The sequence below is a fragment of the Ictidomys tridecemlineatus genome, chromosome 8, assembly GCF_052094955.1.
Source record: "Ictidomys tridecemlineatus isolate mIctTri1 chromosome 8, mIctTri1.hap1, whole genome shotgun sequence".
Lineage (NCBI taxonomy): Eukaryota > Metazoa > Chordata > Mammalia > Rodentia > Sciuridae > Ictidomys > Ictidomys tridecemlineatus.
The window spans coordinates 114,253,624-114,267,252 of record NC_135484.1 but is presented as its reverse complement, the minus strand read 5'-3'; the positions used below and the strand labels follow the sequence as shown (position 1 = coordinate 114,267,252).

At 39.8% G+C, this 13,629-nt stretch overlaps 1 protein-coding gene across 1 annotated transcript; it reads left to right on the top strand.

The window, feature by feature from the left end:
* Nucleotides 1-4,349: 4,349 nt before the first annotated feature.
* On the top strand, nucleotides 4,350-13,415 carry Srsf3 (serine and arginine rich splicing factor 3). Its single transcript, XM_005318756.4, has 6 exons — nucleotides 4,350-4,498; nucleotides 7,432-7,639; nucleotides 9,144-9,278; nucleotides 11,438-11,476; nucleotides 11,713-11,799; nucleotides 11,947-13,415. The coding sequence occupies exons 2-6, from the start codon at nucleotides 7,434-7,436 to the stop codon at nucleotides 11,972-11,974; spliced, it is 495 nt and encodes a 164-aa protein (XP_005318813.1). The 5' UTR covers nucleotides 4,350-4,498; nucleotides 7,432-7,433; the 3' UTR covers nucleotides 11,975-13,415.
* The last annotated feature ends 214 nt before the right edge of the window (nucleotides 13,416-13,629 follow it).

The following is a 13,629-nucleotide window of genomic DNA, read 5'->3' as shown; positions in this document are numbered from 1 at the left end:
TCTCAAAAGGGGCTGAGGATGGAGCTGGGGTTGTGGCTTAGTGGTAGAGCACTTGCGTAGAATGTGGGAGGCACTGGGTTTGATTCTCAGCACCACATGTAAATAAATGAACAAAATAAAGATCAACATCCAAAAGTTACATTTAAAGAAAGGGGGAGGGTGCTGAACATGTTGCTCAGTGGTAAAAGTGCCCCTGGGTTCAATCCCCAGTTAAAAAAAAAATTATGATTGGTTGGGGATGTGGCTCAAGCAGTAGCGCGCTCGCCTGGCATGCGTGCGAACCGAGTTCAATCCTCAGCACCACATACAAAACAAAGATGTTGTGTCTGCCAATAACTAAAAAATAAATATTGAAAAATTCTCTCTCTTTCTCTCTCCCTCTCTCACTGTATCTTTAAAAAAAAGATTTCTTTATAAAAAAAATTACGATTAAAAAATATACAGAGGGCTGGAGGTGTGGCTCAGTGGTAGAACACTCGCCTTGCACATGCTGGGTTTGATCCTCAGCACCACATAAAAATAAATAAAGATATTATGTCCAACTATGACTAAAATACAGACACACACACACACACACACACATACACACGCGCGCGCCTAGGAATGTTGTCACAAGCCACATGTCTGTAGTTTCAGGATTCTTGGATTCAAGAGGCTAAGGTGGAAGGATCACTTGAACCCAGGAGTTTGAGGTAACACAACCAGACTCTGCCTCAAGAACAAAGAACAAAAATACACAAAACACAGAAAGATACTCTCCAAGAATCAAGGTAATTAGATTAACTAGTCTTGGTGATGACTCCTAGTCCCCTGGACTCTTTGAGGCCTATTTAGCCAATTTAGTAAGAACCTCAGCAATTTAGTCACACCCCCTTCCAAAATAAAAAATAAAAAGGTGTGGTGGTACATGCCTTTAATCCCAGCAGCTTGGGAGGCTGAGGCAGGAGGATCACAAGTACAAAACCAGCCTCAACAAAAGCGAGGTGCTAAGCAACTCAGTGAGAGCCTGTCTCTAAATAAAATGCAAAACAGGGCTGAGGATGTGGCTTAGTGGTTGAGTGGCCCTGAGTTCAATCCCTACCTGGTACCCCCTCCCCAGAAAAAATAAATAAATAAAATAAAAAGGCCTGAGGATGTGGCTCAGTGGTAAAGCCCCCTTGGGCTCAATCCCCCCAAAGTACAGCCCCCCCAAAGATCAAAGGAAGTAGGTTTTTAAAAAGTTTGAAGCTGTGTGATTTGTAGAAACATTATTTCCACACAGTTCTCTAGGATATGGAAAATGAATTTTGTTTTTGTTTTTGTTATTGGTACTGGGAATTGAACATTGGGGTGCTTAACCACTGCGTCACATCCCCAGTCCTTTTTTTCATTTTTTAGTTGTAGATGCATACAATGCCTTTATTTCATTTATTTATTTTCATGTAGTGCTAAGGATTAAACCCAGTGCCTCACATGTGGTAAGCAAGCGCTCTACCACTGAGCCACAACCCCAGCCCCTTATTATTTTTTTAAATTTTGAGACAGGAAATCTCGTAAAGTTGCTCAAGATCTCACTAAACTGTTGACGCTGGCCTTGAACTTGCAATTCTCTTCCCTTAGCCAGTCACTGGGATTACAGGCATGTGACACCATGCCTGTTAGAAAATAAGTTTTTATTTTTTAATTTAATTTTTTAAATTTTTAATATTTTTTATTTTCGGTGGACACAACATCTTTGTTTGTATGTGGTGCTGAGGATCAAACCCGGGCCGCATGCATGCCAGGCGAGCGTGCTACCGCTTGAGCCACATCCCCAGGCCCGAAAATAAGTCTTTAAATGATTTTTTTTAATCATGTGGGGTTATTTCCTATTTGTTTGTCAATACTGTCTAATATTTAATAAAATATAATGTGAGGGCTGGGGTTGTAACTCAGTGATGGAGCACTTGCCTAGCACTTGTAAGGCACTGGGTCAACTCTCAGCACCACATAAAAATATATAAATGAAATAAAGTTTATCTACAACTAAAAAAAATTTTTAAATATGTTAGCTACATAATTTTTTTTTGCAATGCTAGGGATCTTTATAAATATATATATATATATATATATATATATATATATATATATATATATATATAATTTTTAGTTACAATTGGACACAATATCTTTATTTTGTTTATAATTAGTTGGTGCTGAGGATTGAACCCAGGGCCTCACACATGGTAGATGAGTGCTCTACCATTGAGCTACAACCCCACCCCCAAACTTGGGATCTGATGCATGCAAGGCAAGTGCTCTACCACTGAGTTACACCCTCAATCCCCACATATGTAATTTTAAGTTTTTCAGTCACCACAGTTAAAAGTATAAACAGATTAATTTTATTACACAGTTTAACCCAAAACATGAACTCAATATAAAAATTATTCAGATATTTACATTCCTGATGATTGTGGTAGAGCATGTAATAGTGTAGCCCTAGATCAGTTCTCCCACCTTTTCTGTCCTGCTCAGGGAGACTGACCTCTAGGCTTACACGACCAGCTCTCCTGGCCAAGATTCTAGTTGATTTGGAGCAAAAAATTTTAAGTCCTATTGAAAGATGGTACTAACGGGGCTGGGAGTTTAGCTCAGTGGTGGAACATTTAGGAGGCCCTGGGTTCTATCTCCAGCACCACAGAAAAAGATGAGGAGTATGGGAAGAGAGGGTAATCCACTTACTATACCCCTACACCCCCCCCAAATGGGGCTGCCACAATTCTTGTAGCTAAGATTATAACAGCCTCTCTTTCATAGCTACAGCACCTGGTTTATTTTGGTAACCCTGCTCTCCATCTTTCCCCTGTGAGGACTAAGAGTTGCCTCTGGGATTCTCCCTCCCTCTGCCTACACCTTTGTAAATAATCCCTTCTGTGGTTAATCCTTATAGTGTGCCTTGTTTTTCCTGCCAGGACCCTGATTGGATTAAGTAGTTAATGAACTATTGTTATAGTTCATGATCTTATTAGATTTTTCCTTTATAGAAACTTTGAATTCAATCACAATATTTAAAATATTAAATCTTATCCATAACTATTAGTGCCTGGCCTTCAGTAACATTTTTTTCTTAAATTAAAAAAAAGTATAAATAAGCTCAGTGAGTTAGGAACAGCAGGTTTCAGAACTGGAAGACAACTTAGTACCATGGTTCTTAACTTGACGAGTGACAAGTCTACGTGAATAATTTCTGCTGGAGGTGGTGGCACACTCCGGTGAAGTTTCAAAAATTACAAAGGGCTGGAGTGCTGGGGATCTAGTTCAGTGGTAGAATGCCCCTGGGTTCAACTTCTTGTGAGGGTGGGGAGAGATAATTTCTGTATTCAGAATTTTTTAAAAAATTTCTTATGCGTTTAGTTTTCATCTTTCATTTCCAGAAATTTCTCTTTCCTTTTTTCTTTTTTTTGTACAGGAAATCGAACCCAGGGGTGCTATATCACTGAGTAGTCACATCCCCAACAATTTTTTATTTTGAAACAAGGTCTGGCTAAATTTCTCAGGCTGGCTTCGGACTTGTGATCTTCCTGCTTGATGGGATTACAGGTGGATGCCATGGCATCTGGCCCCCAATATTATTCCCGGGATTGCCTCAGTCTTCCTGGGGGAAGAGGCCCACGTAAATTCAGCAGCCTTTACCAGACAGGTCAAGGACTGTTTGCAGAAAGGCTAAGATGCTTTTCCTGGCATTTGGTTGGGGGCCCAGAATTTAAACTAAATCTTCTTTTAAAAATGTCCCTTTCCGGTTTCTTGATAACGGTGATCATTTCCAGATTTGCCTTTTGTGCCAAGCCCTGAGGTGGGGGCGAGAAGTGGGAAACCTGCTAGAGTCGGCCAAACTTTTCAGAGCCAGGCTTTTCCTTAAATAGCGACCCGAACAGTCACAGTATGGGCCCTCGGTTTTCAAACAGGTCCGTAATCTAGGTTTTTTTTTTTTTTTTCCCCATAGCGTCTGGAAACGCGAGGCTCCCAGCCCAACCGCTCACAAGGGTAATTAATGATGCATCCAATGCTCTAAGCTTGTTTGGAGCCAAAGACTCTATAATCAGTGCTGGAGAGTTAACGCCGATGGTGTTGTTTATCAAACCCCGCCCTACATGAAGGAAGCGAGGGGGAGGGGGTCTGTGGATAAGGTGGTGATCGACAAAGGGGGAGCACCAGGCTTGCGGCCACCCACGCGCGCCACCACACGTCTCCACCCACCTGACGGAACCGCCTGAGCGCGCTCCCAGCAACCGCGACTCTCGCAGCGTTTGTAGCCGCCACGTCACGGCCTCCGGCGCTTCTCATTGGGCGAGCTCAGCCAATCACAATCACGTGACCCCAGGATGGTTTATAAATACAGCGAGGAGACGGCGGTGGTCCGCCATTTCGTGGACGCCGGGTGAGAGAGCGCATCTGTGGACGCTGAGCCGGAGTAGGAGCGGGAAGATCCATCCGTTTGTGTGGATTTGAGCCTCCGCATTTCTAACCCACGATCTCGGTGAGAGATTTGCGGGGGAAGAAGGGAAGTGGAATATAACAACCTAGGTGGGGCCGGCTCAATGGCGGCGCCAGATTGAGACAAAGAGGCGCCGCCGCCATTTTGTGACGTTCAGCACGGGGCGGCGGCGGGGGCTCCCGATCAGTCAAAGGATGTTTCCTGGCCTTGGGAGGAGGTCTTCCTACCCCATGGGGGCGTCAGGGATGATCTGGGGCTCTGGGAGAAGAGGGGGGAGCCGTAACCGAATTGCGCTCCAGGTCAGGGCCTTTCGATTTTATGGCGCCTTTTCCCCCCCCCTTTGGCTCCTTGTTTTTCTGGAACAGCTCAAGGTTTTTTTCAAGTCAATATTAGAGATTGCATCTTTTTATCCATACGAAATGGCCTCGTAGCCACCTATTGTTTGATGGTTTTTGTAAATTCGACTTCTTTACAGCCCGGATCTTAACCGTTCCCCCCACTCCCCCTTAAAAAGAACTGCCGTCTTTCAGGTTGAGTTGCATTGTTCTTAAGGTTACTTCCCATTCATAGGCCTGAAACCAGTCTCGGAAGAGTGTTTTAAAAATAGATTTTCACAGGGTGCGGTCAAGGCAGAGGGAATGTGTCTTTTGATTAGATAAACTTAAGAGAAAAACGTGGTGTGCACGAAAAGCCCGTCAGCTGAATTGAGAAGGTTGCTTTTACGTACGTGATCAAACAATTTATTGTTGGAGTGACTTTCAGTATTGAAGGACCCAAATGCAGTGAATTTTTGCATAATAAATACCGTTTTTTTGTAACCTTTTTTTTCCCGGGGCGGGGGGAACCTGGGTGCTCTCTACCACTGAATTATATATCCCCAGCTCTTTTATTTTTGAGACAGTGTCTTGCTAAGTTGCCTAGGCAGTCCAGGAACTTGAGCAATGCTCTTTCCTCAGCCTCTAAAATTGCTGGGGTTGTGGCTGTAACAATTTTCTTGAGGGGAAAGTTACATAAGATTTATTTCGAAGCGGAACATTTCAGTAGTACTACTTGATACAATCAACAGTGTTTTTGCAGCCATCTAGTTCCCAACCACTTCCATGATGCCTCCAAGGAGACCTGTAGCCATTAAACAATCACTCCCAGCTCCTCCCAATCGCTGACAACCACTAATCTGTCTCTGGACTTACCTGTTTTAGGTATTCCATATTCCCGGAACCATATAGAACATGCACTTTTATTTCTGCTTTAACGTGTTTTCGAGGTTTTTCCATATCGTAGCATTTGTTAGCCCTTCGTTTCTTAAGTTATTACTGAACGACTTGTACCACATTTTGTATATCTGTTGAGCATTTGTTATTGTCAGCAGTGTTCCTTGAAGTTACTTTTTTCTTTTTATGGTGGTGAGGATGGAACACTTGGTTTTGTTGCTTAAGGAATTTGCACCACATACTACTTGGATGTAATGACGTGTATTAGCGTTGTTCCTGTACAAAAGGAAGTTAATACCCACATCAAATAAGTTTTGTTGTTTAGGTAAATTTTTTTTAACGGTGATAGAGATCAAAGAGATGCTTTTAAAAAAAAAAAACTTTTATTTACTTTGTATATTTATATGTGGTGCTGAGGATGGAACCCAGTGCCTCACATGTGCTAGGAAAGAGCTCTGCCAGTGAACCACAACCCCAGCCCCAAAGGGATGCTTTCTTAAGTGAAAGAAAAATTTGAATATTAAAGCTGGTTAGGTTTTGGCTTACAAACACACTTTGGACTAAGTGTGGTGGCTTTGTTGGAACTTAATAGCTGTGGATGAATGACTGGGAATTTTTTAAATCTTTTTTGTTTTCATTAGTTATAAAAACAATAAATTTATGTATTTTGATTCATCAAACATAGATGGGGCATTTTTAGCTGTGATTTTGCACATGCCAACTGTTGGGTGAGGATTGAGGGGTGTGAGGTGAATGTATGTTTTGTGGTGCTGGGGATGGATCACAGTTCTTTGTGCAGGCTAAGCGAGGTGTCTTTAACATTCAGTGATAGCCTTAGCTGGAGTTGGTAATGTAAAATGGCCAAAATGGTGTCAGCCTTATGTCTTAGAGTTTTTAAGCCTGGGAAAGGATGAAAGAGAGTGGCAAATCTTATTATTTGTTAAATTTAGTTTAAAATTAAACAAGGGAATCGAGCTTAACCATTTTATATATTAGGAAAATGAAGCTAGGCAGTGGTGCATTTGTAATTCCAGAGGCAGGAGGATGGCAAATTCAAAGCCAGCCTCAGCAACTTAGTGTGAGGCCCTAATAAAATATAAAAAAGGGCTGAGGATTTGGCTCAGTGGTTAAGCACCATTGGGTTCAATTTCCTATATTAAAAAAAAAAAAAGAAAAATTATTGAACTAAATACTGGCTTTCACGTTTATTAACTTCGTTTTTGACTCCCTGAAAGTTTGGTTTTGTGCAGGTTTTACTAACTTCCCTAAAGGCTCTTTATTTAAAAAAAATTTTTTTTTAAAAGTTGTAGATGGACACAATATCTTTATTTTTAATGTGGTGCTGATGATTGAACCCAGGGCCTCACACCTGCAAGGCAAGTGCTCTAGACACTGAGCTACAGCCCCAGCCATCTAAAGGCTCTTTTAAGGGTTAAATGAAGTAGGTGAAATACAACTTTCATGGTCCAGATTGTGATAATTGATCCCTTAGGGCCCCCCAACCCCAATATTCCAAGGAGGCTTTTTTGGTTTTGTTTTTTAATTTGCTAGTTTCCTGGGGGTGTTGGTAAAAATAAGAGGGAAATTGATTTATGCGGGCCATACTGGTGATCACACCCAGGGTCTCAGCTTGCAAGCCTTCTGCCACTGAACTATATTCCTAGCCCAAGAAAGGGGATTTCAAGAGTTTTTATCATTTTGTAATTTTTTCTTATGATCTGTTTTTAACTAAGTCATTTGTATACCTTTTTTTGTTTGTTACAGAAATGCATCGTGATTCTTGTCCATTGGACTGTAAGGTTTATGTAGGTAATCTTGGAAACAATGGCAACAAGACTGAATTGGAACGGGCTTTTGGCTACTATGGACCACTCCGAAGTGTGTGGGTTGCTAGAAACCCTCCCGGCTTTGCTTTTGTTGAATTTGAAGATCCCCGAGATGCAGCTGATGCTGTCCGAGAGCTAGATGGAAGGTAATTTAAAGATTAATGTATACTAATGGTAAATTTGTTACCTGTTTTTGTTTTGTTTTAAAGATTTTTGTGGCTTTTAGGTGACTGAGAGATTCTATATTCTTTATTTAAAATTATGATTATGCAGAGGCTTATTGTACTATTTTAAGGGTTTGAGATTTCTTATTTAGGAAGTGTGAACTATTTCCCTTTGCTTATAGTGTCCTACTAGTTGATTGATAATAATACTTGTCGGTAACAGGTGTGTTGATCTTCTCTCACTTCCTGGCATTTGAAAATCAGTTCATAAAACCAAGGAAAACTATTGATCCAAAAATTCTGTTTCAAATTTTCTTTCTTGAAGCAAGTCATATTGCCTTGATGAGATCCTTTTCTCCTTAACTGTAAACAAAAAAGAGGATCCAAGAGTTAGCTCTATAGTCATATATGAAAGGTCATTACAGGTTACATAACAGTTTTCCAGGGCACATCTCTTCCCACTTACTGTTCAGATATAGTGGCTTGTTGAAACTTAATGGCTGTGGAAAAATAAAATGGGAGACCATTGTTTTTTTTTCCCCCAATCTCAGCCTTAATTTCTTATATGCCCACTTTTGTGATTGAGGGGAGAAAAATGTCCAAAATGGTTTTGTCTTGGCTTAGAGCCCTAATTACAGAGAAGGTTGGAGGAGAGTGACTAAGTTGAATAATAAATAAATGCTGGGACCTACCTCCAGGGAAGAAATCACATTAGGGATATAGAGCTAGTTCTTTTTCTTTTTCCCTTTTTTTCCTTTTGGTACTGGGAATTGAACTCAGGGGCACCAACCACTGAGCCACATCCACAGCCCTATTTTGTATTTAGAGACAAGATCTCATTGAGTTCTTAGTGCCTCTCCATTGCTGAGCCTGGCATTGAACAGGCAATCCTCCTGCCTCAGCCTCCCAAGCTGCTGGGATTTCAAGTGTGCCACTGTGCCCAGTTACAGAACTCGTTCTAAAAAGATAAATTCAGGAATCTTCACATTTAAATAACTATTACAAGTTAATATTGAGTTCAGTAATCACACTGGTTCTAACAAGTGGAAAAAGAAAGTTGGTTTCTTGTTAATTGGTGCTTTAGAAAATCCCATTTGGTTGTTACACTTAATTTAAAATTAGACTGGGAGTCAAGCGCAGCCATTTTATAGTTTAGAAAAGTGAAACTAAACTGGTCCTAGTAGTTATGCCTGTTTATTTCAGCAACCTCTGGGGAGTCTCAGGCAGGAGGATCGAAAGTTCAAGGCCAGTCTCAACAATTTAGACTTTGTCCCAAAGAATGAAAAGGACTTGGGATTTAGCTCAGTAGCAGTAATGGGCTCCTGGATTCAGTCTGCAGTAGTTAAAAAATAAGGAAAAGGAAACTAAAACTTGGTATTAAAAGGTCATAGACCTGCAGATAGGTTCCTTGCAAGAAGTAACTAACTGAATGTTTACTTTTCCCTGTAATAGACATCATAAAGTTAATGTCTCTGCTTTTTCATAGAACACTTTGTGGCTGCCGTGTAAGAGTGGAACTCTCGAATGGTGAAAAAAGAAGTCGAAATCGTGGCCCACCTCCGTCTTGGGGTCGTCGTCCTCGAGATGATTATCGTAGGAGGAGTCCTCCACCTCGCCGCAGGTACTTGAGAGATAGCGTGTTTTAGAGGTTCCGTGTAATGGAGTAGCTAGTAGGAGCAGGTATTTCTCCTAAAGTTTGTTGGTGGGTTGTAAACTTACTGTGAAGATTCGGAGGTTTCTACGAAACATTTGCTGGGTGTAGTTTGGGGTATGTGAGTTGTGCTGAGTGTTGGCTTTTTTGTCTCTAGGTCACTGTTCATGTTGGTAGTCAGTAACTTCTATCTTGGATCTATCTTCTAGTTCATCTTCTAGTTGCATCTTTCCAAGTCTTCCCTTATACTTCAGTTTAGGCCTTTTTCCATTTCTTGACTCCATAATGACGAACATTACATTCAACTCTAGCTCTTCACAAAAAAAAAATGTGTTTTCTACTAGCACAATTGTAATATTTATCAAACAGGCAGCTGTTTTAATGTTACAACTGGTAAAGTAGAAATCATTCTGAAACTAACTTAAGTCACTGACCAATAAAGGGGGCTAAAAACGAAGTAATCCCAGTCATCTGTTCTTCAATCCCAAATAGGAGAGAATTCAGTTTTTTTATAATTGAAAATGGCATCATTCTTGGACCAGGCAGTATTGTCTGGATGCTAACTCCACATCTCCTCAAACCTCCAAAATAGTTTCTATAGGACTAAATTTACCTCTTACAGGTGAGTGAAGTCCTAGGAGATAGGAGTTCAAAATCTTGCCCCTTTTGCTATTTTGAAAAACAACACACTGTTGCCCATCATAATAAAGAGTATTTGTTAGCTAATAGATGGTTGTACTGATGGCTTGTTTTTCATTTTTTTTGTGCTTTTTGGTCCATCTATTAATAAAAATGAACCCCGTTACAGAGTCACCATCATGTCTCTTCTCACCACCCTCTGAATCTGCATTAGCCAGTCAACTAGCCCTTTCAGCGTCATGTGACCAGCGCGCCCCATTCAGCTTGGCTGGTGTCGTTTCACATGACCCAGGCTGGCCAGTCGTCAGGTTGCACCGCCCTTTGGTTCCCGAGCATGCTGTTTTCTCTCAGCCTTCTCTCCAACCTTAACCAAATCGGCAGCAGCCACCTCGACCGCCCACACATTCCTGGCCAATCAGCTCAGCTGTTTATTTACCAAATGTCTTCACAACAACTACAGCAGCAGCCTTCGGCTAACAAAAAAGCAGGAAAAATCCACAACACCCCCTTCGCCAACCAACTAAATCCAACGCAACATCTGGCAAAACCTTTTCAGCAAATTCTTCCTGGCCGTCAGTCCGGCAGCCTCACCTCACCATTTCTAGCTTGTTGAAACCCAAAACTAGTAAGTTTTTCCTGCTTATACAGTTTACTGCTGGTTAAAATAAGGAGTAAGCGGCTTAAAGTAATTCTTTTTTCTGGATCAAAGGCTGGCTGTGCATAATTGAATGGTAACGTACATATATATTGCTTGAAAAAAAAACTTTTAAGGGTGATAGGGAACTCATAAAGTAACTAGACCTTCAAGTGGAACTTATTTGCATGTGTGAGATGCCAAACTAAAAATTTTAATATCTCTAACAGATTTTAGCTTTTCTTCCTAGCAAAAATTTGTTGAATCCTATCACCTTTAAATGGTTTTACTAACAGTTTTCAAAATTTTAAAAATTTGGGGGTGAAGTGTGGGCCAAGCTAAGGTAATTTGATAAGCCTAAACACACTCTTAAATGTGACGATCACAAATGCAGTTCTAATGTAGCACTAAGTGGCATCAATATTTACACCTATCGCGTTTTCACAAAATTACACTATCCACCTGGTACCTAAGTCTTGTTACGGACTTATAGGTTTGCATGGGTTCCAAATACTGGTTTATGGTACTGTTTTTGGAACTACTTGTGGGACTACATTTTGGCGTGGTGTTTGGGTAGTGAAGTTAGTTTGACATGAAGTTTTGCATTGGACAGATCTGCTGTGAAGCATTCTTTGTTAAAATGAATCCATGGTTGGAATACCTGCTTTTCACTTGAGCTTTTTGTTCCTTAATCCTTCTGTGCCTTTTTTTTCTTTTCTTTTTTTATTTTTGGACGATGGGTGCCAGTTCTTCGGCACATTCACTGGGCCCAACAGTGAGATTGAAAAGTTGGGAAATGCCTCACGCCATTAATAGTAACTGACAATTAGGCTAATTTTCTTGTTTCTGCTTTTAGATCTCCAAGAAGGAGAAGCTTCTCTCGCAGCCGGAGCAGGTAAATAATTTTGTCTTTAAGCCACATTTTCAGGAATGGCAGTGTTTCTCATTCCTTTGCTGTCTTCAGAATGACTTAATGTGATAAGCCTTGACTTTAGTGAATCAAACGGCATATTAAGCCACTGTTAAGTTGTAGTATGAGTCATCTTTGAGTTTTCGGACTTAGAAAATTGTTCTGCTGGGTATAATTATAAATAAATTGCTCTAACATTCTATTTTTTTTTTTTTGGTTAGGTCCCTTTCTAGAGATAGGAGAAGAGAGAGATCACTGTCTCGGGAGAGAAATCACAAGCCGTCCCGATCCTTCTCTAGGTCTCGGAGGTAAGCTGTCTAAACACTTAAGCTGCTTAAGAACGTGCATAGTCTCTTTTAAGCCATAAGATTTTTTAAGTTTTTTAAATGATGATGCTTTTGTCACTGAGGGTAACCAAATTGCAAATATCAAGTTTTGTTTTTTCTTGTTTTTAGCCGATCTAGGTCAAATGAAAGGAAATAGAAGACCAGTTTGCAAGAGAAGTGGTGTACAGGAAATAACTTCATTTGACAGGAGTGTGTACAGAAAATTCAAGTTTTGTTTGAGACTTCATAAGCTTGGTGCATTTTTAAGATGTTTTAGCTGTTCAAATTTATTTGTCTCTTGGAACAGTGACACATATGATGTAATTCTCTATGGTTTAAAATGGATCATATGAGGCATGTAATACCAATAATTGTTACTTTACAATGTTCCCTTAAGCAAAATTGAATTTGCTTTGAACTTTAGTCTTGAATAGACTGAAAATAAACCTCTAAATCCTGCCCAGCTAAAGTGTGATGTTCTAATGTTATAGGAACAAAACTGGCAAAAAAAAATCAGATTTCCCTTTTTTCATAGCTGAAGTATAATACACAGGTGTAGATGAATAAGCAGTCTTTAAAAGCAGCTGTGAACACAGGCAAGCAGGTAAAGATGATAAAATCAGCACTATTAAACTAGAGGTTTTGTAAAGTCCAACTAGTCTTCACCCCTGGGCAGAGGTTGCCTAACTGATATAGAATCTGATAAGTTTCAAGAAAATTTACCTTTGCTTAGGTCATAAGTTCTTATGTGATTGCTATATGTGAATGCATAGCTATTTGTAACGTTCATTATTTGTAAATTTGAGGTTTTAAAATACCAATGTCCTGCCAGTTTAAGGGTACATTGTAGAGCTGAACTTTTTTGAGTTACTGTGCAAGATTTTTTTTTTCCATGCTGTCATTTGTAATATGTTTTGTGAGAATCCTTGGGATTAAAGTTTTGGTTACAAATTGTTGTTTAACTTGAAAGCCTGTTTTTCCTTGCAAACTCAAATCTGAGCTTGGTACCAAGTCCAGGTATAACATTCCTATTGGAAGCCATACTTATATTTTCTTGTAAAGTGCTTTTGAATTAATAAAATATTAGCATAATTGTATAATAGTCAGTTGAACCCACTGTTACCATTGTTCTTATCCCATAGAAAGCAGTTGATTGCACGGTTCTTATTTTATAAGAAACACAACGGAGAGGCACTATGGAATAGTCTTTTGAAGTGAAGGGAATTTTTGGTTGTCACCTTATTGTTAGTACTTAAGCATATTTTGGGAGTTGAAGCCAGTTCAGGGTCCATGATATTTGGTGACTAACATTTTAAAATAAGCAGCATATTGTATCTGAAGTAAGTTGCCCATAAAAATGGCTTTTATCGTTAGCATGAAAACTTCCACAAAGTTTTAAAATTTGCTTCCATTTTATAATTTGAAGTGTTGCATGGAAATTCCAAACTGATCCATTATGATGTAAAATTCACAATATGGTTCAAATGTAACAGTGCAGAATTGAATATGGAGGCATGCATAACCTTCCTCTTAGAAATCTGGAGGAGTTGTAACTTCAAATTTTTTGTGCAATTAGATTAAATCATAATGCAACAGTCTTTTGTGGCTTAGTTTCCTTAAATTTGGTCTTTGAAGATAGTTTGGATCGCATTGTACTGACTTTGTCTCTAAAGACATTGGATTGGATTCAGTCTAAAAGGGGACACTAAGATTTAGGTTCTTGGAACACAGTGAGTAGAGTGCTTGCTTGCCTAGCACGTATGACACCCAGGTTTCAATCACCAGCACCAAACACCAAAAAATAAAAGACAA